At 40.8% G+C, this 22,962-nt stretch overlaps 2 protein-coding genes across 2 annotated transcripts in view; one reads left to right on the plus strand and one right to left on the minus strand.

Moving 5' to 3' along the window:
• The first annotated feature begins 679 nt into the window (after positions 1 to 679).
• Positions 680 to 5,690, plus strand: TM4SF4 (transmembrane 4 L six family member 4). The gene is made up of 5 exons (XM_009088966.4): positions 680 to 1,105; positions 1,359 to 1,448; positions 2,338 to 2,471; positions 5,059 to 5,248; positions 5,472 to 5,690. The coding sequence occupies exons 1-5, from the start codon at positions 935 to 937 to the stop codon at positions 5,487 to 5,489; spliced, it is 603 nt and encodes a 200-aa protein (XP_009087214.1). The 5' UTR covers positions 680 to 934; the 3' UTR covers positions 5,490 to 5,690.
• Positions 5,691 to 7,243: 1,553 nt separating this feature from the next.
• WWTR1 (WW domain containing transcription regulator 1) overlaps positions 7,244 to 22,962 on the minus strand; it is a 41,566-nt gene continuing 25,847 nt past the window's right edge. Inside the window, exons 3-6 of the mRNA XM_030227109.2 lie at positions 15,399 to 15,556; positions 12,708 to 12,841; positions 12,019 to 12,131; positions 7,244 to 10,941 (exon numbers count right to left, since the gene is read on the minus strand). Of these exons, the coding sequence (XP_030082969.1) occupies positions 10,757 to 10,941; positions 12,019 to 12,131; positions 12,708 to 12,841; positions 15,399 to 15,556 (590 nt within the window). The 3' untranslated portion in view covers positions 7,244 to 10,756. The remainder of the gene's footprint in view (positions 10,942 to 12,018; positions 12,132 to 12,707; positions 12,842 to 15,398; positions 15,557 to 22,962) is intronic.

Raw genomic sequence — 22,962 nt, forward strand, 5'->3', positions numbered from 1 at the left:
AAGTATTCTCATATAAAAGTAAAAAAATGTGTGAGTTATCATAAAACATGGCATATGCCATAATTTCAAAATACAGTCTATGGAAAATACTGTCAGGTTTTTGTTCATCTTCATCATATAACTTAATATTTGCTGAAGACAGCTATTAAATATTAGAGTATTTCTAATTCAGTCTTTTCTGCAGTCTTCCATCATGTAGAGCATAAAACTACAAAATAAATATAAAATCAATCTTTTAATTCCAAAACCAGAGAAGAAACGCATGCCCTGAGACACAGTCCAACTACCTAACTTCAATAAATAAGTGCTTCTCATCTTGACGCAGACCAAGAGCTTTCTTGGGTTTGTGGATGTGTATCTTTATTGGTCTAAAATGGCTCATCTTTGTATTAGCCAGTTTCTCTACTGTTCCAATTACAGAAGTGTCTCATGACATGTAAAAACTTGGACTATGAATATGTTATTCATATCAGCTGACTCATTATGCGTTTTTTGTCAGTCCTTGCAAAATAAGTGTTTTCTAGTATGAAGAAAGCCCATGTGTTGTAAAAATGATGATCCAGAACTAAGATAGGTATCAACCCCTGACCTGAGCCCAGATTATGAAATGTGTCAGCCACCTTGGTAAAATATTAACAGATTTTGTGGGTTGTCATAGTAAAATGAGAGGCTGCCCTGAACGTAATTTCATTTACGGACGTTCAGAAAATTGACATCACAGCTGCAAGGACATATAAAAAACCAGCACTGTGCATTTTCAACTGACTGCAGGAACACTGACAGGAACATTCTACAAGCTCAACTTCTCTAACACCACCACAGAAACTGGATTTTGCAAAGAACACCGAGAAGCTTCTTTTTATAAATCACTTCTGAGAACATCTGAGAGATTTTATTTTATCTTCAATTGTGCTCTCAATTCCTATAAAGAAGCATGTGCACTGGTGGCTGTGCCAAGTGCCTGGGAGGTACTCTCATCCCCCTGGCCGTGCTCTGCACCCTTGCTAACATTTTGTTGTTTTTCCCTGGAGGAAAAGTTGAAGAGAGTGCACACATTACAGATGAAGTTTGGTACTTTGGAGGGATCGTGGGATCGGGTATATTGGTAAGTGTCTAAATTCAGACATTTTTACCTTCCCCCCACCTGCAGCCATGACTTGTGTTGTTGAATTTTTTCAGGACCGCAAATTCCTCTTTGATAAACAAATAAGTTATAAGCCATCCAAAGGTTTGGCAATAAGTAACTTAACCTAATGATAAGAAATAAAAAAAAAAAAAAAAAACATAGAATCACTACATTTAAAAGAAGATGTAATTTGAATTCATCCTAATTCAAACTATATTTCTATCATTCATAGATGATCTTCCCTGCCTTGGTATTTTTGGGCCTTCAGAATAATGATTGCTGTGGATGCTGTGGTAATCGGAGCTGTGGAAAGAGGTTTGCGGTAAGTGGAAGGAAACATGGCAAAAAAAGTAAAAGCTAATTTGTTACTGATACGTGTATTTTCCTCTCACAGTCACTGTGAGTCTAGCCAGAGGCTGTCTTGAGTGTGGGACAAAGAGCTCTGCTGTTTTTTGAGTGCCAGGAAGTAGAAATAGCAGGCTGTACAAATTGAATTATGCCTCTGATGTTTTACCACAGGCACCACAACAGTTTGGCCTCATTGGTTTTTGCTATCAGGACAGCAAAAGGATATCAAGATACTTATAGTTACTATCACAATTAAAATTTAGTTCTCTGTGTGAATTTATTAGTTCTTGCATGACTTGCTTACATATTAGTATATATGGAAAATTCTGCCATAGAAAACCAGAAAAATAAAGACATAATTTCTCATCCATTCCAATTGGACTACTAGAGCTTACACTGATGACTACCTGTGAAGAGGTAAAGTATACTAACAAGAAACCCAGAGGGAGACTTGGGAAGGAAAACGAATTATTTGGTCCAAATACAACCAAGGTACCAAAGCTAACCTGTAAAGGATACTGTAGATTTTTTTAATGCCTTGAGTGGTCCTTTGGTCTTGCTTGCAGTGTCCTGAGAAGGTCTGGCCACAGGGGAGCAGGAGGCCCCAGAGGGGAGCAGTGCCATCTGCTGCCAGCCCCTGCCTCCTCCTCCTCCTCCTCCTCCTCAGGCACACGGGGCCAGTGCTGCTAAAGCTTCAAAATACCAATACAAGTATGCACTACACCTTTACTATGCAATGAAAACTAATAGGCTTCAGCTGCTCAGGTGTTGACTATTTGACTATTAACAGCTGAATTTAGAGAACATTTCAGGGAACAGATGATTTTAGGGAACCAAAATAATTTTCTTTTTCTCTTCATCAGATGTTTTCTTCTATAATATTTGCTGCTGTTGGAGTTCTGGGAGCTGGATACTGCTTTATTTTGTCAGCAGTAGCCCTAAACAAAGGCCCTAAATGTCAAAGTCAAGGAAATTGGATCTACCCTTTCCAGGCTGGGTAAGACAAAGCAATCAGAAAAAAAAGATATATGTGTTTTAAGTTTGTGAGATGATTCAAATTCCAAATCCATTGTATATAAATGGGAATTTTATTGCTTGTCTAAATTACACAAGCCCTTACAAGTGCTTGCAGCACACAGCAAGACTTCAGAAGGTTCAAGAGCATGGATGTAAAGAATGGCAAGTACAATAAAAACTACTGAGTTTCAAGGGGGCCAATAAAGAGAAATGCACAGCCTCTTCCTAGGTTATTCTTGGGATAATAAGCAACATATGGGGATAAATCCCACTTTGATGAATAGCAATGACACCTTGAGACACCTCTCAGAGTCCTGAAGGAATTGGCTGATGTGTTTGCCAAGCCACTCTCCATGTTTGAAAAGTCCTGGCAGTCAGGTGGAGCCCCGGGTGTCTGGAAAAGAGGAAACAACACACCCATCCTTTAAAAAGGGCAGAAAGGAGGACCCTGGGAGCCATCGACCCATCAGTGTCACCTCTGTGACACTGGGGGATCACAGAGCAGCTCCTCTGGAAGGTCTGATGATGCACGTGGAGGACAGGGAAGTGATTTGGGCCAAACAGAATGTCTTTGCCAAGGGCAAGCCCTGCCTGACCAACCCAGGGGCCTTCTATGATGGGGTGACTCCATCAGGGGATAATGGAAGGACTGCAGAAATCATTTATCTGGACACAATCCCCCACAATATCCTGGTCTCTAAATTGGAGAGAGATGGATTTGATGGGTGAACTGCCAGGTGGAGAAGAAAGTATTTGGATGGTCACATCCAGAGGGTGGTGGTCAGTGGCTCAGGATCCTTGGACACCAGTGACAAGAGGTGTCCTTAAGGGGTCCCACTGGGACTGGTGTTATTCCATATTTTCATTAATGACACAGATGGAGGAGGCTACCAAGATGATCAGAGGGATGGAACACCTTTTCTTTGAGGAAAGGCTGTGAGAATTGGCATTCTTCAGCCTTGAGAGGAGAAGCTTCAGGGTGACCTGATTGTGGCTTTCCAGTACCTGATGGGAGCCCACAAGAAAGATGAGAGGGACTTTTTATAAGAGCATGTAATGACAGGACTTGATAGATGATGGCTTTAAACTAAGAGTAGGTTTAGATCAATTATTAGGAAAAAATTCTTCCCTGTGAGGGTGGTGAGGCACTGGCACAAGGTGCCCAGAGAAGCTGTGGATGGCCATCCCTGGAAGGGTTCAAGGCCGGGTCAGACAGGGTGTGGAACAGCCTAGGATGTGGAAGGGGTCCCTGGCCTCGGCAGGGGGATTGGAGTGAGATGATCTTTCAGGCCCTTCCAACCCAAACCATTCTGTGATTCTGTGATTATACTGAAATTTAATGGTATTCAAATAATTACTACTAATAATATAATACATATAATATTAATAAATATAATCTATATATAATTTCATTTTGACTGTGGCATTTGGAAACTGTTTGCTCCTCATGCTCTGTGACCCAAACATGCTCACTGTCACGTATATTTATCATTTAAGCCCAGCTATCCCACTGCTCAGACTGAGGTCAAGACAAGTTCAACAAACAGGGCACAATGTGCTACTGAGGAGAGCAGGGGATCAGAACAGAATGGCAAGGGCTGCAATAAACTCTTCATTACCTCAGAACCTTTAATGCAGTCTGCCTCAGTCAAAGTGACCTGGCGGCATTTCTTACATAATATACAAAAAAAAAAAAAAAAAAAACTTGGAAAAAAAAAGAAAAAAAGAAAAAAAAAAAGAAAAGAGAAAAAAAAAAAAAAAAGAAAAACAAGAAGAGTACAGGTAGAGGATTATTTGTTCATGGGCCAGTGAAGGCCAGAATTTCCTTGGTGTCATTATGAGTCTTTGGAAATATGCTCTGTTTCAAACATAGTTTTGATTGCAGCCCAGAAGTCACTTGACAAGAACACAAACAAGTCAGCACTAAGAATATGCAGATGAAATATAGACAGTGGTTAAGAAGTTTACAATTAAATCAAAATGTGAAGGTAAAAATTATGGAAGTTATTACCTTTACTTTAGAGGAGGCATCTAGAACAGCAAGCGCTGTTATTTTCAGCTCAGTGGGCAATAGGTGACATGCATAATTTCATTATTTGTTTTGATAATTCGGTTGTTTTGATTACAATGTACTCCCTTGTTCTCAACTCTATTTTGAGATACTGGATTACGTGACCTGATCACAGTCCCCCACCCACCCCCATACACAAAAAATGCTGTAATCAAGGAAAAGAAGCAAAAATGCCCCTGACAAAACCCTGGAACAGATAAAACCCATTTGGCACATGCTTGGCTAAGATATTTTCTTCCCAAAACACTAAAAATGTTTCAATTGTATCAAACACACACTTGTCGCCAATTGCTCAATTCTGATGTCTTGTTTTTTTCCAAATCACTTGCTTCAACTTATCTAGAAGCTAGACTGAAGTCAATTTCTAGACAAGTAGCACCAGTGTGACAATGGAAATTCCCCGAAGCGAGGGGAGCCTGGGCCAGGTGGCAGCAGTGACAGCCTGTCCCTGGTGAGAGACTCCTTTGTCAGCCAACGTGGTCTTCTTCTCATGCAGGGATTACCTTGGGGACCACGCGTTGTGGGAAAAGTGTACATCGCCTGATAACATTGTCCCATGGCACCTGACCCTCTTCTCCCTGCTGCTGGTGATGAGTGGGATCCAGGCAGTGCTCTGTGGCATCCAGGTGGTGAACGGCCTCTTTGGAACCATCTGCGGGGACTGCAAGTGCTGCGGGTGCTGCGGGGTGAGCAACTGAGGGCTCTCCTTTGCTGCTCTGTGCTGATGAGCTACATGCACACCTCTGGGTGACAGCCAGAAAAACTAAACTGCCCTTCCTCCAGCTCCACGCTCATGTTTTCTAACCTACTGCCAAAACCAGACATTGTTGCCATTAGGAAATAATACAAGCCTTTGAAAGTCACAGCAATAGCAGCCAGGAAATTACCTCCATGTTTTTATTCTTCCAGGGAGAAGGAACTGTCTGACAAATAGGAATATTGCAGACAACTCTCCTCATCCTGGGAGAATCCCTTCTGCAGCTGCTCCACAAAGCAGCCATCAGAGGCACGGCTCTGGCTAAGAAGATGAGAATGAAGGGCTCCTCCTCCCACCGCTGCTATGAAGCCCTGACTCCCTTTCCAGCCTTCCTGAAATCCCCATCATGGAATAAAATAAGTGAAATACAACGCTCACATTCATAATTATTTTCGTAAAACAGCTTCCATTTAAAAAGAGGGTATTCTCAGGCAAAATACAAATTTGGTTTACAATTTCTATTCAGGTCAGTTAAGTACCTTGTAAATCCTCAAAGCTTCCAATCTACACATAAGCAAAAATACTGTTTATTAATCTTTTTGTAGAAGTTCAATTTAGCTGTATTTGGCACAGTACTGTGAAAGAGAGAGAAAAGACAATAGAAAACTATCTCAAAGGCAAAAATACCTTTTAGAAAAAACTTTTAAAACGTTAAGAGAAAAAAGGAATTCCTGAAGGAATCAAAGAGAAAATAGGAGGGATTGGAGACATTTGAGGGATTCAAGTAAACTAATATGCTTCTTTTAAAAAATTCTGAAACAAATTTTCACATACCAGCTTGCCAGGCTGGATGTCTCAATGCTTCTCAATATTGGCCATATGTGTTCTGAAAATTTTCCTCCTGAAATAATGATTCTGTGGTCTGTGCTTTCAGAAAAAGTATGTCATGTACTGTGTATTTACACTAGGAGATATCCGAAGAATCTAGAAGTACTTGAAAGCACTGGAAGCTCTTCAGCAATATGCAGAAATGTTAAACAGTTTGATATCGGTACTGAGAATTATGTTGTACAAGATGATAAATTAGATAAAAAAAACCTCTTCAGAAACAGCTGCCGGTCCCACCTGTTCTACTGCATTGCCCAGGAATTTGAGAGCACCCTTTATTTCAACACACACTGTGCAACCATCTCCTATCTGTTCTTTCATCTGTGGTGAGCAGCTGTCCTGCACCTCATCTCACATTTGATTTTTGGGAACAAGGAATGTTTCTCATCAGCATTCAGCAAGGGGATGGGTAGCTGCACAGCGTGCAGCTTGGATATATCAATAAGCAGAGAACATAAATCTTTGTGGGAGATGGTAAAAGAAAGAACAGGCAGCAAGCTATGGCACCTAAAACCATAATCAATGAGCTGCTGCTTCTAAGGGACACCCAGCTACACGATGGCTTTCTAACACCAGCTAATATATAACTGATGCTGACACACTTCATCCCGTGACCCAGACTGCATTCACACCTTGGCCTTCAGGTGCACTGAAAAAGGGTAGATGAGCCAGAGCCAGCATTCCAGTCTTGAATGTTCAGCTGTGTCCCTCTGCACGGGTTGTACATCACTCATGGAATAACCAGTGGCCAGGCAAACCATGTCAAACCCTGGAACCATTCCAGCTGTCAGGGGCTGGGAAGGTTGGCTTCCTCCCTTACCCTGACATGGGCGGGGTCTTTGCCCCCATATTTTAATTCAAATGTATATTGAATTGAATATACGTATTGAATAGGTATATACATATATGAATAATTGACTATACAATATAAAATTGGATATTTTAATTCAAAATGCATGCCTTTTTCACAGAATAGTTTGTCCACACCTTTATTCTCAGCAGTGTTTTACAGTTCCCTGGAAAGCCCATACTAAAACCCTCAAATCCACCCCCTCCTCTAAAGAAATTATTTTAAAAAACCAATATGCATCCAAAATCTTTTAAGTTCATTTGTATTTTTTTATGTAAAAGATCAAAGGAATAATTAAAAAAAAACCCCAAAACATAATCAAACCCAGGATACAACAGTTTGATCTCATTGCCTCTAGTACAATCTATTGCAAGGTACTAAAAAGTAAAAAGAAATGCTCACACAACTCCTATAAAAAAAAAGTAAATAAAATAGTTAAAGAAGTAGCATGTACATGGATGTATGTATTAGGAAACAAGTTTATTTGGACAATCACCCACATTATTCTGTAATTAAAATTGAGATTTAAATCCTTCCCTTCCCCCAAACAGCATTTGTTGACAAAAAGTCAAACCCAATCCCTGCCCAAGTTACATTCTAACAGTATTACCAGAATACAAACTGTAATTAACCATGGCCCATTACTTCTCTATCACCAAGACTTACATATGCCCCCTCAGGGATGGTCACAGCAAAACTTTCCAGCTGGCACTTTGGTTGTATTTAGACTACAATAGACAATGTACAATTTAGTACAGTAAATGCTCAAAACCTGAAATAGTACAGTGAAATACTGTCAACAATAAATTTACTTTCATATTACATATGCCTTGAATACTGAAAAATTCTGCCATAAGCCTGTTTAAAGCCAGACACTTTTTTTAAGATAACTTTGAAAAAAAAGATTTTATTGTCATTGCACTTCATCGGGTACGTTATCTCCGTAACAAAAATTAAAAGCTGACAGTGTGAAGAATCACTTTTAATTTAACCAAGATTTGTTTCATGACTGAGTAAAGATCTAACCTAAGGTTCTGGCAGCTGTTTCTGCCCAAAGTGCTGCTCCACACAGTACCTTCCTGTTTAAGATCTGCTGCTGGTTCACTATGGAAGTGACAGAGAAACACAGTTTATGATTGCTTTATCCTTTTAAGGTCTTTGCACCAAGGCACTCAACCACCAGAAATACAAATAAAAAAGGAATCAAGCTTGCAGTTCACAGTTCTGATAAACACTTGCTGTGATTTCACTAGAAAGTTGCATTAGTTTTCCCCCTACACAGAACGTGGCTGGGCAGGAATCAGCACCAGCCACCTGACAGAGCTGCCAACCTGCTCAGAACATCTTCTGCTATGACAAACTCACACGTCCAGTGGTGCAGAGCTGCCAGCAGATGAACAAACTGCATTCTCTCAAGGTAAGCTGCTGACAGCACGACCACCTGGTGACAGCAGTGCATGGGTCTGCAGCTGCTGGGGATCCTTCCAGCACCAGTGGTGTCACTCCTGATGCCACAGGAGCAGCGCTGGTGACACGGCCAGAAAATCTCCAGTTCCTTACCAACATCAGTCATGGTACTAAACAACAAAGCCTTAGGACCATCTGCTTTTCATTTAGGCTGACAACCTGAAGAAATCCTTAAAGAGGGAGATTAAAACTAATTACAGTAATATTGGTCAGCCCTGCCCGGTCCCCTGTTTATTGAAAAGAAGTTTATGCTATCTCAACAGTTAGCAAAACTAGCAAGAATAAAAAAAAAAAACCAACAACTAATAACACCCCAAAAGAATAAAAGAAACACAATGCCCATTCAGTGATTAAATTCTGTGCAGACACAACTCTGCTGTTGCATCTCTTTTTCTATTAAAAAAAAAAAACAAAACGAGAACATTTTAAAAAAGCTACTTTTTGCTATGTTGTAAAACCTCACAGCTGTAGGTCTTTGCCCAATATCTCATTTTTCAAAATTTCAGATGTGTGTGCTTTTTATTTTCCATCCTGTGACACCATGTACACTTGGAAGTTCCTCACAGACACTTTACTTTATTGAGTGCTTTTCTGATGTTTTTCACTGAACAGCGGAGATTCATTTGCTATGCATCCCTGTCTGCAGCCATCCTTCCCAGCAAGGATCTACATTTATTACCTCATCATTCATCTTCCAAATCTACTCTGTATTCCCACCACTTCAGCGCTGACCTTTTCACCTACCTTCACCCAACCAGATGGAAAAAGGTCTTTAAGGGTCAATATTCTGATGCATCAGTAAGATCTTGATAAGTGTTATCAGACCTGGCAAACACACATTTACACTTAGTGCTACATCTCTTCTTCTCTTTACATAGCCTGGATTAAGCTTAGAGAAAAGTTATAATGCCTCTCATAAAATTACCTATTCTTCAATACAAAATGCTTATATCCATTAATTATAAATAAGATAATTTTAAAACATTTAAGAATATTCAGGACTTCATTTGCATTTCAGGGGAACTGCAGACTTAATGCTCTTGATGTCTTCTCAGTCCCAAACCTCTGACAAGGAAGTTTGTAGGATTTATAACAGGCAAAACCACACAGCACATGCCTCGTGTCCTGTGCAGCAGTTATGGGAAGTGAAAGACATAAAAACTCAGCAGCTTTACCAGGTGAGTCCCAATGCTGCTTTAGCAGTGCCCTGATAAAGTTCCTGGTTCTTTTTCATGTATAGAACTACATGTATTTTTACACTGTCAGTAAAGACATCACTGAAAACAGTTTGAGGAAGCTTTTCTCCCTCTATGTGTGACGTTAACAAGTTGTGCCACATTTTCCAGAACTGATTTTAAAAGAATATTTTTGCACTTAAGATACGTGCCACAGATTTTATATACATAAAAAATTGCTTGTTCATGTGTTAAGTTACAAAACTGTAGTGCTTAATATAATAAACTAAAAAATCTAGGAATTTTTAAAAAATGCTTGTTTATAATACATTTCTTTGTTTTTAAAAGGCAACAGTCAGTACCAGCCTGGTTTATTTTGTAACAATATTGTAGTGTAAAAATGTTGCTAAACAATGCTGGTACTTTGAGACTAGAAGTAATTATTTTCTGAAAACTATACAGTAATTTACTGAAAAAAAGAAACTGCTATAGTATTGTTTGTGCCTTCACAAATATATAATGGGAATTATTATGCTTGATATGGATCATATTTGAACTGCATTCTATATAGAACAGTTAGTCACTAAGAACTAAAAAAGCTTTTTAAGGCTTAAGTAAGTTGATATAAAAAAGCTTCTCATAGTATTGTCATAAAGATAATAATAAAAATGCTCTCATTCCCTGATGCTTTGCACTTCTTTTGAACCAAGTGACCTAGGAGTTAGCTTTCCTGATCCACAAAGGGTCTGCGATGTCCATCAGTACCCAGGAGATCAGTCAGGGATATGCACAAACATCAGCAACTTTCTGTCCTGAAAGTGAAGCGTTTCTGCCTGGTTTGGGAAGGTAAAAAACTACACAGTTGTGTAAAGTGGTATGGGTTTTTTTAAAGAAATATATATCCATGTATGTATTTTATATATATATATAAATGTATTTCATACTTAAATTAGTATCACTCAAATTCAGGCAGATATTAAACTGACCACAAAGATGATGTAACAGAAGTCACTAGGGCAGGATGTTGTATCTCTTGAGGATATTCAGATATTCTATGCCTACCCCAAGAGGAAAAAGAAATCTGAATTGCACTGCAGGCCCAACGAGCACTGCCTGATTACAGCCAGGTAAGGAAGGGCTCGTTTTTGTTAAGCACTGACTCCACGTCGTTGAGAATTGGGATCAAGTCTTCTGACTCCAGAGTGCCAAGGTCGACGTTTGTCCCGGGAAGGCAGTCGAGGAAATCGGGGAAACGCGTTTGCTGGGCGTTCATGCTCATGGCTGTCTGTGCCATAGCTTCTCCTGGGAAAAGTAAAGAAGAACTTTTGAAGTACCAAGGTCTTATTGTGGGTAATTTAAAACAACAGAATTACATAAAAATGCATTCCCCCTTTCCCATGAGCAGTTGGGAGCACTCCTACTCAACACCAATGTTATCTCAAAACTGCATTTAGGTATAGAGCACATATCCTCCTAAGAATACATTTCACATCCTTGCTTTGAGCTCAAAAGCACAAAAGGTCCTTCCCAGCAGCGCTCAAAGCATCCAGCTCTGGTCTGCCACGCAGGAAGCTCAGCAGTTTCAAGTTTGTTTCCTGGTCTGCCTGGGAAGCAGCAAAGAACCCTCACGTACATCTCCATCCCGATCCCTGCCCTGGGGGCAATGCTGCCTGTAGGAAATAACTGAAAAAACTGCTTTACAGCAATTTAGAGCTGTAATATTACTCTTTTTTTCCCTCCATAAATTAATAAGAACAAGCATGAAAACCTTTAATAGATAAATCTTTCATTCTCTGCATAATACTGAATTTCTAATTACTTCAAAAGGAAGTTTAGGTGAGGAAGTGCTGAGAATTTCACTCCCTGAAAAAACCCTTGATTTCCTAGGGGTGTTCCTAGGAAATTATTTCAGTATTTTAAAGACCATGAGGACACTAACATAAAATAAATATGTATCAAAATGTAAGTTAGCTAAATACATTCTGTTTGAAGGCAAATGCAACTTTGCCAGTGTAAGAGACTAACAAGCAAGACTGATTTCCCAGAGTCAGAAAATGTATTGATGTGTACATGTAACCCATACCAAGCTTTTTAGTCCCCCTACCATGGACAATAGCACGAAAATAGAAATAAAGGCTTGCATTTCTCAGGTTTTATTTATTCTGGTTAATATCAGTCTGAGGTAAAAGGACAGAATCTGGATCTAAGTTAAAGCTGAGAACCTTCTGGGCACTAAGCACCTTCTAGGCACTTTCTCCCACAATGTCAGTCTGTTCTCTTGATTAGGAAAGCTGGAGATTATCATTCAGTTATGCAATTATAAAACATTACAGGCCATAATACATGGATTATACTTTAAGCTAAATCTGAGTATTCTACCTGTATCCATCTCATCTACGTTGCTGAGGAAATCTTCAGGTGTTGTTGGTATACTGTAGCATCCCAATCCCAAGCCACTGTCTGTGCTCTGCTCCCTGGAGTGGTATGGCCCACTACAAATGGAGACATGGAAAACACTCAGTAAAGATGCTCTGACAGACACAGCTCCTGAGCACAGGTTAGAAGAGAACACAGGAGGTCACATATCAGAAATAGATACTGAGTCATTAAGCCTCATCCTGTAACTGCTGGCCACTGATCAGCCAATATAATATTTGGGCCACATCAGCCCAAACAGCAAAGTAATTTAAACGAGGTCACACTTAAATTTTGAAATACACACATGCATATATAACTCTCTAGCTGAAATCAGTTCTGACAGCCTAAAAGGTTGTGTGTATTTACACTTGGGTAACATACCTGTTCTACCTGGTCTTCTACACACACTAACAATAGAATTAAAACCACCTGTTACAATTTATTGCTTTTTTTAAAAGATTCCTTCTTGAAGCATAAAAGATTCCTTCTTTTTTAAAAGATTCCTTCTTGAATTTCAGGCCAGCCACTCAGCCCGCCTGTTTACAGTAAGTAAAAAAAGAAGATGACATAGGGACTCATTTAGAGAGACACCTGTAACAGCCTAGAGAAGGCAACAGAAGCAGTTGCCTAATGAAGAAAAATGAACTTGCCTGTTCAAGAAAGGATCAGATCCATTATTTGTAATAGGCCTCATGTCCTGTGTCATGGCAGGGGTGTTCACAGCTGTCTGAACTGGGACCATGTTTTCTGGGTCCATAGGAAGTTGTCTGCAAAGAGCAGCCTCCTGAAAAGACAAAGAAATACCAGGGAAAGGTTATTCCATAGCTCAGAAATACTGCAGTCCTGTAACAACACACAAGGAACACATAACGTGCTCACTGAAGGAAAGTAACTCTGAGTGATGTCCCTAAGGAGTGTTTGTTTACACTGATATGAATAAAACCATGATGTAGACAGACAGTGTCTCTCATGTCCACCTGTGCTGGCCTAAAGCACCACAGAATTTAGCTGTCAGTTCCACCAGGGGTGGAAGCCAGGCCTGTAATTCAGCTACCACAAAGTACTTAACATGCTACAAGAAAACCACTGGAACCAAGACTGTGATTCAGTAGTCTTTAGAATGAACACTCTGCCTAATAATAAGCATTTGCACAATGACCTGTCTCATGTCTACTATCTGCAGGATGGCAATCAGAGCCAAAGGAAACTTATTTTGCAACCCTTCCTGAAAGACAAATTCTTCCAGCATTATCTCTGTGAAACACACATGACATCTAGTGGTACAGAGTTCTATATAGAGGTTGTCTGACTCCAACTGGATGTTCCCAACAAAAATCCTAAGACCTTAAAATAATAAAGCTGTATCTAATTTTATCATAATTAACTCAACTTACTTTTTTAATGAAACAAGCAAAGTAAATATTTCATTTAAATCCTAGTAGAAAACTAGAAGCTCTTTAGTAGTAAGCAGATTCTCTCTTTTCCTTTGGAAAGCTGGCAAAACCAAATTAGTATAAAAGAACATTAACTCCTTATAGAATGATAAAACTAAGTAAGGAAACCTTTAAATAGATGCTATCATACTGGTTTTCTGAAATGCTGCCCTTCTGGCATGTAATCAATCTACAGTTCTGGGGTTTTAGCAGCTACATGAAGAGGAGGACAAAGAAGGAGAGAAATTCCCTGAGCCAAGAGCTTCCAGAGCTATGACCTCTTCCTGGCTGGGCATGCTGCTCCACCCCAGCAGCTGCTGCCAGGAATGGCTGTGGGGAGCTAGCAGCTGCTACTGGGCTGAAAGGTTTGTGACCCTCCAAAGAATCCTCTCCCTCTCACTCAAGGCTCTGCACCTCCCCACAGCTGCCAGCAGCAGCATACACCCTTACTCAGCATTTTTCCCTTAGACAGGTTACACTAGAAAAGCAAAAACAGCAGGGCAGGGTCAGGGCAAGAGTAACTGTACTCGGACACTGATGACCCAAGAGGATAACTGCACCCTCAGCTGCCAGGATTCAGGATTCTGAGGTTACTGGAAGGAAGTTCACAACACTCTGTTACGAAGAAGAGATTTTGCATCTTGCTTTCCTCCCTAAGAGTTACACCAGTTGTAGAACTTCAGGAATGCAAAGTGACACTCTCCTGCTTCATGCAATGTGGAGCTTCAACAAACACCACAAGGGCAGGGTGGCACTGGGCACAGTAAGGGGAAGCCTTGGCTGAGTATGGCACAGCTGCAGAGGGCTGTGGAGGTATTGGTGTCAAAGCCAACAAAGCAGGAAAACCCCCCTTGTGTTATTGGCACAACTGTTCTGAAGCCTGATTTGCTCACCTTGAATAAAGAATAGAGCCAAAGAGAGTAAAAATAACTAAACATGTTGTTAGCATGATGACAATCATGGCGAAGCTTGTAACAAATACCCTCACTCTCTTCTCACACCCATCCCTGCCGTGAGCTCTTCATGGGAAAGGAGAAGACGCACAAAAAAACCACTGCCCATGTCAGAGACTGCCACTTTCATCTTGTGAAAGTTGCTGTTTTTAGAGGTACTTAGAACTGGTAACTGCAGAATTTGCAAGGTCACAAATAATGATATGTTTCTTGATAAAGCATACTTCTTTCATGCTGTTTCTGAGAGAAACAGATTATCTTTTTTTTTCCACTAAGGAATCTGATCAATATGCCATACAAGCACAACACCACTAGTGGACTTGTCTCTAACAGATGAAGCACAATTCTGGAAAATTTGTTTTCTTAAGGCAGTATAAAGGAAATTACATATCTATTTTGTACAGTATGAGTCATTATATAGAGCTGAAACTTAAGAAATCAAACAATAAGCAAAACATCCACAAATGACCAACTGTGAAAGGTCTTTAGATCAGAGGTATTGATGTAAGATGTGAATGTAATTTTATTTTAACTAAAAGGCAAAGGGTGCAAATTAAGAGAGTGTAGATTGGAGTCAAGATCAACTCCTTTATCTTCAGTGAAGTATGAGCATGGTCTCCTATGCAAACCAAGTTAAACTGCACACGAATCAGTGTTGCCCCAGCTGCTTACAGACAGACACAGAACAAAACTTGGCCCTTACATGACTATTAAGAAAGACTGTTAAGAAAGATGCCAGGTCAGTAACTTCTGACCGATGGCCATCCTGTGTTCTGTTCAGTGCTGAGGAAAAAAAAAAAAAAAGAAATTATCTGTTTATATTAGGTTTTTATTACCCTTCTGGAAAACCATAGTTAGCCTTGACATAAAGGAACAGAGCTACTAAGTGTACTTGTTAAAAACGAAGCATTGAACTGCAAGCTCTCGAACAAACCAAGAGCATCTTTGGCGTTACCTGTCGCAGTAACTCCTCCTGACGCATGCGAATCCGCTCCCTCTCCATCTGGATCCTCTGGAGCCGCAGTTTGTGCTGCTGCTGCTGCTGCTGCTGCTGCTGCGAGGCCAGCGCGGAGGGCAGGGCGAGCAGCGCGGGCGGCGGGGCGGCGCTCAGCACTGCGGGCGACAAGAGCTGGTGGCACCGGGCAGCCCAGCACAGCAGGGCTGGAGCTGCTGCACTTCACATCACTGAGAGAACCGCCCCGGCTGGCAGGGTCTGCACTGGCAATTGCTCAATAAATGATTTTGCATGTTCTGAGTCTATCAAACAGAAATACTTACAATATAATAATATTTATCCTCGTACGTTCAAATATTTACCTAATGAACTAGTAAGTAACATTTTTTTAAATTTAAAATTCCTAAAAATGTGTGCCTACAATAGGCAGTAACCTTGTAAAATATTTCAACTTAACATTTTCTTTATCGACAGATTTAAATAAATTATTACTGGAAGTAATTTCCAACTAACAACTGAAACCTTTTCTGTTAGGAAATGACCCATCGGTCCCCCACCTTCGGTCGGGTATTCTCAAGGCTGACAGGGGATGGCAGGGTTAGAAACGGGACCTTTAGTAAGCAAACCTGAGTTATACCCAGGGAAACCCCTTTACTTGCTGACAGAAGGCTGTTGCTGAGCAAGTTAATACTGCTTAGATTGTTAATGATTCTTATATCAGCATCATCTTTTCTGATCAAATTCAGAAACTATAAATCAGAGCAGAATTCTCTGTGAGATGGACAATTTTATTCATAGAACCACTATGAAAGAAACTGTAAGTCTGTGCAGCTCTCTGTGTGTCACTGTGGTGCCAACGTGTCACAAAGCTAATAGAATGCCCTGTCACCTCAGACTGCAGGTATCCCTCCTGACTTACCAAGACAAATTTCTTCCTGTTTATGGTGCTAAGAATAGCATCCAGCATTGAAATCCTCCAGACAAGTCAGGAGTGAAACACAGTGAATTTTCAACCTTTTAACTCTCTGGTTTGTTCAGGACCCAGGTTAGATTTATTCCTGGTGCAGATCGGGCCTCGCTGCATGGACCAGGTGAGAATTAGTCCTGGGCTATCTCCAGGACCAGTCTGGATCTAAGGGCAGCTTTACTACCTGTAGGTGGTGCAAAGCCCACACTAATAAATCCTTCAGGACCTCGTGGAAAGCATGCAGGCAGATCCAAACCATCTTTGCAACTTGCTTCCAGAAGCAGGTGCTCTGGAGAGTACTGCCCAGATTGATGCCAGTGTGCCATCAAATGGGAGGTTTAGACTGGAGATTAGGAGAAGTTTCTTTTTCAAAGCCAAAAGGTTTGTCCAGCTCTGGCAGGACAGTGATCCATCCCTTGAGGAATTTAAAAGCTGTGTGGTTGTAGCACTTGAGTACTTGGGTCAGTGGTGGCCTTGGTAGTGCTGGGTCAGTGCTCAGACCCAATTATCTCTGAGGGCTTTTCCAACCCAAATGATTCATTGATTCCAATTCTATCCGATCTGGGCTAGATCTTAATGCAATTTAATATGCAACCTTATAGGTAATGTCAGGTAGATTTTGTCCAGGAACTCTACCCACTTGGGCAAGCCCCAGCACCCAGGCAGAACACCAGCCTCTGCTAAAGACGTGTGGCAAAGTGTGATGATACAGTTATTACAGGACTAAGACTTTTTACTGCTTTACCAATTTTCACCGTGTCAGTTTTTCAAACAAGAAAAAAAATTGAATAAACTAAGTTGCTTTTCTTAATGGTAGAGTTACAATGATATGCATAGGGAAAATGGAAAAATATTGTATCTGGAACACTTTTAAGCATGCTTGATAGGTCTGACACTGTCTAGACTTCAAATTAATAGTGCATTTTAAATACTCTGGTAGAATAAAAAGAATCCCAGCCATGGACAAATTACCCTTGTGGTATGTACTTGAGCTTAGTTTGTGAAAAATATTTTACCTAAGTGCTTTTCCTGGGACTGCTCATCTGAAGCAGAGCTGAACCAGGGCAGTAAAAGTGGGCTGGTGTACAGCTGGTAACCTCTTGTCACTAAGGGCTTGAACAAGCCCAGTGAAAGGAAAGTCTTGTGTCAGCCCCTGTGAGCAGCTTCACAAACAAGGACATTCCACAAACCTCTCTTCCTTGTGACATAATCACACGGCACATCTCTTGTGCTATTTATGAGGTTTTAGTAATTCCTGCTTTAATTTATATTTCAGCTCTGAATTTGCATTTGAATGGTATGAGGATCATAATGAAGTCTGGATTAAAAAAGAAAAACCTGGAGTTCTGGATTAAAAAAGAAACACCTGGAATTCCAGCTGGACTGCCCAACACAGCCCCGACCCTGGCACCCTCAGGCACCCCAGGGACCCCTGACAGCTCCTCCCAGCCAGAGCTCTGCAGAGCCTTTGTACCGATGGCTTTGAGAGGTTAAAATGTAACTAAAGGAAAAAAAATTGGTCTTCTGTAAGCTTCAACTCACTAGGCAGGGTCTGGAACTCCAATGTAACATTTCTAAAGTTCTGCAAAGAAAGAAATATTCAAAAGCTCAAATCTACCACTCTGTGGTAAAGGAGACTGGGTCTAACATGAGAGGAGCAAGGTATCATCATTCCAGCAGACAGACTCAGGGTGGCCTTAAATTCAGCTCTCCTGGGGAAAACCTAATTTATTTTGCAAAATGAAGTAAGTCTTTCAATAAACAGCCATTATGCAATTATCCAGCCCAAATGAAAGCAAGTAAAAACATGGAGCTGAGTTCCAAGCCTGAACTATGCAACCACAGTTCCATTGCAGTCCATGAAATTGCAATTATTTAGTTTACATCAAGTTAGACCTATGTGGCTTTCTTTTTCCAGTTAGAAGAAAAATAAAAGAATTCTTTTATTGCTTTTGTTTGCCTTTAAATTAATAATGATATCCTAGTGAATTAGGTTTTCTTACACTGTAGAAGACCTTTCTGAGGATGACTTTGCTGGATATTTACTAGGCAAGGATTATTTTGTGGACAAGAGACATGCAAGCTGCAGAAGCCAAAACATGCAAGTGTCAATCATTTTTGACATATCCATTGAACTGATTGCACCCCCTTTTATTATTTAAGTGTCAGGTCTTTCTGCTGTGTTTACAGGCAGCCCCGACCCCAACTCAGATGAACTAGCCAAAGCCAGGTCTCATGCAACACAGTCTGATGAAAAACAAATGTCTACAAAGGTTAAAAAAAACCCCAAAAACTGAAAAGCCAGCCATACTACAGTTCTGACTTAGTCATGACACTGTAAAGAAAAAAAGACTGGGCTCCCCTCCTTTTCTCACTCCACTTCAGCCAACAAAGAACTGCTTGTTTCATTTATTTCCCAGAAAGAAGCATTAGCCTTCTAACAAGGTCAGCAAAAAATGCTGCTTTTCAGTTCTGCTGCATTTTGTTCCAAAAATCTGTAAAGTATTAAAGCAAAAAGTTGCACTATCCCAGTGCACAGAGACTCCTTTATTCAGACTTCTGAGCTGAAAATAGCTATATAGAAGTTTCTCAACAGTTTCAACTGTTATGGCCTGTGATATCCACATTTAACTAATCTTTCCTGTCTTCAATGATTTAAGATTTAAAAAAACAATACAAACAACCTGCAGGTGCAACATCAAAGCTATGATTTAGCAGAAAGTTATTTAAAAGATTGGAGATTTACTCTGCAAGCACTTTCAACAATAAATCAGTAACAAAAATGATGATGGGAGCTGCTTGAGCAGACAGACAGCTTTAATGCTAATGATTAATTACTGATGACTATTAGATTTAAAATAATTAATAAATTATTTTTACTTTTGCTTCATGCAGTCTTCAGCTTTTACATTTCATTTCCTTTGAAACTATGGAAATAACCTTCCACTCTTGCACTGGTGAATGTTTGGATTACAAACCCTGAGGGGAAATGCTTACACCAACAGGAACTTCTTTGTGTCAAAATTAAAAATTGCTAGAATTTGAAAAAATGCCAACATCTCTCTTGAACACATCAACCTTTAGCATTTCAGATTTACTAGATGGTCAGTTGCTGGTTTAAAGGTTTATGTCCTTTGATTTAATTTACCTGATACTGAAGTTACTTCCTATTAGACTCTGGACCTATTAACCACTGTCCTTAAACATAAATAAATTATTCCATTTGAGATCTGCCTGATAAATCACTTGTTAGAGATTTTAATTGCAAACTACCAAAATCCCCTCATTCTTTTGAGAGCTGCATCACAAAACACTCCTTCCCACAGATGAAGGTGCAAGTCCTCTGTAATGCTTCCAGGTCTCAGAAAGAAATCAGCAGAAGCAGGTGCCAACATTATTCACACTGACCACAAATGAATTGTGTTTGCTTCTTCCAGGATATCCAGTAATTAAAAAGGATCTGGAACAGGAAGCCTTTCCACCACGCAGGTGGTGTGAGGGTATGGACTACAGACAGGGAAAAGCATTTTCCTCTCAGGGCCACACATTTCTAGCCAGGGCAAACCAACACTTGAAAAATCCTGGACATTAGTGAACATTAAAATCCATTTAATTTGGTTTTGAACACTTTGGGAGTTTCTGTGGTCTTATCTCCAGGGACTGCTTTGACATAGTTACCAAAACTGCCTTTTATCATCCTTAAACAATAGTAGCTACACCTCTTTTATCATGGCAGGATATGGAAACTTTGGTTCATGTGTTTATTGTTCCTAGACAGGATTTTGGCATTGTTTTATTGATTGGATTTCCTGGCTGCTTAAAAAAAATGAAAGCAGAGGTAAAGTGCTATAACTCCCAGTTGTCCAGACCCATTTGAAATACCATTACCAATACAGCTGAAAGCTAAATCATGGATGATTTTCTATTAAACAACAATTGTCACAGGCTCTTCACAATAAAAAATTCTAATCTGTAATAGCCAATGTCCTACATCTTAGAGAAGCAGTGAATTAATAGTGAAAGCCATCCTGCTTGTATCACTTGGGTCACGCCTGCTTGTAGGTCCTGACAGAGTACCTGCTGAGGTAAGGTTCTCTTCTTCAGAAAGGAAAACCAAAAATTAAACAGTTCTCCACCTGGAGTTTCGATACAAGAAGTAAACATGGTTGAATTCTCAGGATCAGTGCATACAGTGACTCTAAACAAATTAACACCAGCTTCTCCACTGTCTTCTGCCTGAACTGGTTGATCTATCAAATGAAGATCAATATTACCAGCTTCTGCCAGAGAAGAGCCATCTTATTATTCTTATAGTCGGTATTTCATTTCATCTGATTCAGTATTTCATATATTCATCTGGTCAGGTGAAAGTGGAGATGTCAAGAACAAACTGCAGTACATGTGGCCCCTTCTCCCTCTGCCAGAAATTCTTCTCCATTCTTAAGTGTGTGTGTGCATGGGTGTGGGTGTGGGTGTGGGTGTGGGTGTGGGTGTGGGTGTGGGTGTGGGTGTGGGTGTGGGACACCTTCTGAACCTGCTCCACTCAGTGCTGATGACAGAACTTCCATTCTCTTCATGGTGCCAGTCTCCTTCCTGATGACCACGTGAGAACTGCACCAGCACCTTCTCCTCTGTCACAAAGGATTTCTACACCTGCACAAAGCCCCAGGCTCCTGGTCCCAGCACTGACCCTGCTTGCAGCAGAGCCTGGGTTACAACCCCAGCAAGGCCCCTGCCCAGCTAAGCTGTTCTGGGATGGACACAACCACAACTTGTGCAAGACCTCAGCCGTGTGAGGAAACTCAGCCAGGGAAGTCCTTACCTCAGAACAGGCATCTCCACCTTGGTGAGCTCACAACATTAACACTGATCTCCCAGCAACTGTCCCTCCAGTCAGCACACCTGAATGAGTGCACTAACGAGGTTCTTATCGAGCCTCCTTGAGGATGTGACTAGCAGACAGCTGATAAACCAGTAGCACAGAGATAAAGTAATACTATCTGCTCCAGATATGGAGTACAGGAACGCTGAAAATCTCAGGAACTGTAACACTATTTATGAGGTTTTTCCCCTGCAAATGTGCATATTAATTAATTCATTTTGGCAGAACCTAAGAGAATATATATTTATAAATTACTATGTCAGTTTACAGAATTAAAAGTGATCCAGGTACATTTTCTGAAGGCAGCCTTATCTGAGCCAACAGATATTATTTATCAACCATCACTGCAGAACAGCCTCAGTCAGCAGGGACCTTGAAAGACCATCTCGTACAAACTTACCTGGAAAATAATACAATGCAAGGGAGGAAACAGAGAGGGTAACAGAAGATGGCTCAGCTCCAAGTAGAAGATCCACATGAACACAGCTTGCTCCTGAGTTCCAGACCTTGTCACTCCCTCCCTGACAGCCAGGTCATAAGTAACTCCAGCATTTAAAACCCTTTCTGCCCATCAATCCCATCTCTGTGCACAGCCTGATGAATCACACAAGTTCTCTTTTGTACCAGAAGGAGTAAAGCCAGGCACACCTTTCTGTAATTGCTGCTGCTGGAGTGTCCACTGTGAAGAAAGGCGAAGGGGACAGCAGGGAGCATCAGGGACACCCCACCCAGCTGGGCTTTGGCACCTTGACTTGGACCAAACACCAATTTTAACCACATTAGAGAAATTGAAAGCCCCTATCCACACCCCAACAAACTCAGAGCCTTTCACAAAGTGGCAGTGCCCAAAACCCTCAAACCAGCAAACTCTGGGCCCTGCTCAAGACACATTGCTGTCACTCACACGGGACAGAGTAACTGTGCCTGGCAGCCCCGCCACTGGCTCCAGGGCCCAGAGCCCACATCCAGCTGTGCCACGGCGGGCAAGGACTCTTCTGAGGTTTTTGCAGATAGTATGCTCTTCTTGTATGAGCTTTTAAAGGAACTCACATATAAATTGAAGCTAACTCATACAGAAAACGTAAATACCATTAGAGAGGTTCATTATTTTATGGCAAAATAAGTTGCAAATTGTTAAATTTGGAAAATATTTAAATGAAGACCAGATTGTGTTTACCCGCTGGATGAAGAGTACAATCACAAAAGAAATCTGTTTAAAACACTTTGAAAGGAGAAGGATGGAAATAACAATGGTTTTGAGTGTTGCTTAATGTAGAATAGAGAAAGACTACAAAACAAGTAGCATTTAATTAAAAAGATCTTGCAAAAGAAACTGCTGTAAGGACCTAATTTTTCCTCTAAATCTGGCCACATGTAGTCCAAAATCATGCTCACATGTAGTCCAAAATCGTGCTCACATGTAGTCCAAAATCATGCTCACATGTAATCTTTTGACAGTGCCATGAAGGCAGAAGGGCGTGAGCAGCCCAGACCGAGGCAGCAGCCCGACCTCTGCCTGGGCACGGCAGCTGCTCTCGCCTCCTCCAGGCACAGGGGTCACTCCTTGTTCAGGGACCTCAGCCTGACCCCTAAAACAAGGACTTGGAGTAATCCCTCCTTCCACAAGGGGCCCTGGATTCTACTGCAATAACTGAGTGGCAAGAGATAGGTAATGGCTTTCCAATCAGCTGGAAAAGACTCTTTTAGAAAGACAG

The sequence above is a fragment of the Serinus canaria genome, chromosome 9, assembly GCF_022539315.1.
Source record: "Serinus canaria isolate serCan28SL12 chromosome 9, serCan2020, whole genome shotgun sequence".
Lineage (NCBI taxonomy): Eukaryota > Metazoa > Chordata > Aves > Passeriformes > Fringillidae > Serinus > Serinus canaria.

What these genes read in the sequence shown, in the direction of transcription:
- TM4SF4 (XM_009088966.4), top strand. Translation starts at nt 935, where the DNA reads ATGTGCACTGGTGGCTGTGCCAAGTGCCTGGGAGGTACTCTCATCCCC. An exon ending in GCTGTGGAAAGAGGTTTGCG is followed by an intron (nt 1,449 to 2,337) that starts GTAAGTGGAAGG and finishes TCTCTTCATCAG; the next exon opens with ATGTTTTCTTCTATAATATT. An exon ending in ATCTACCCTTTCCAGGCTGG is followed by an intron (nt 2,472 to 5,058) that starts GTAAGACAAAGC and finishes CTTCTCATGCAG; the next exon opens with GGATTACCTTGGGGACCACG.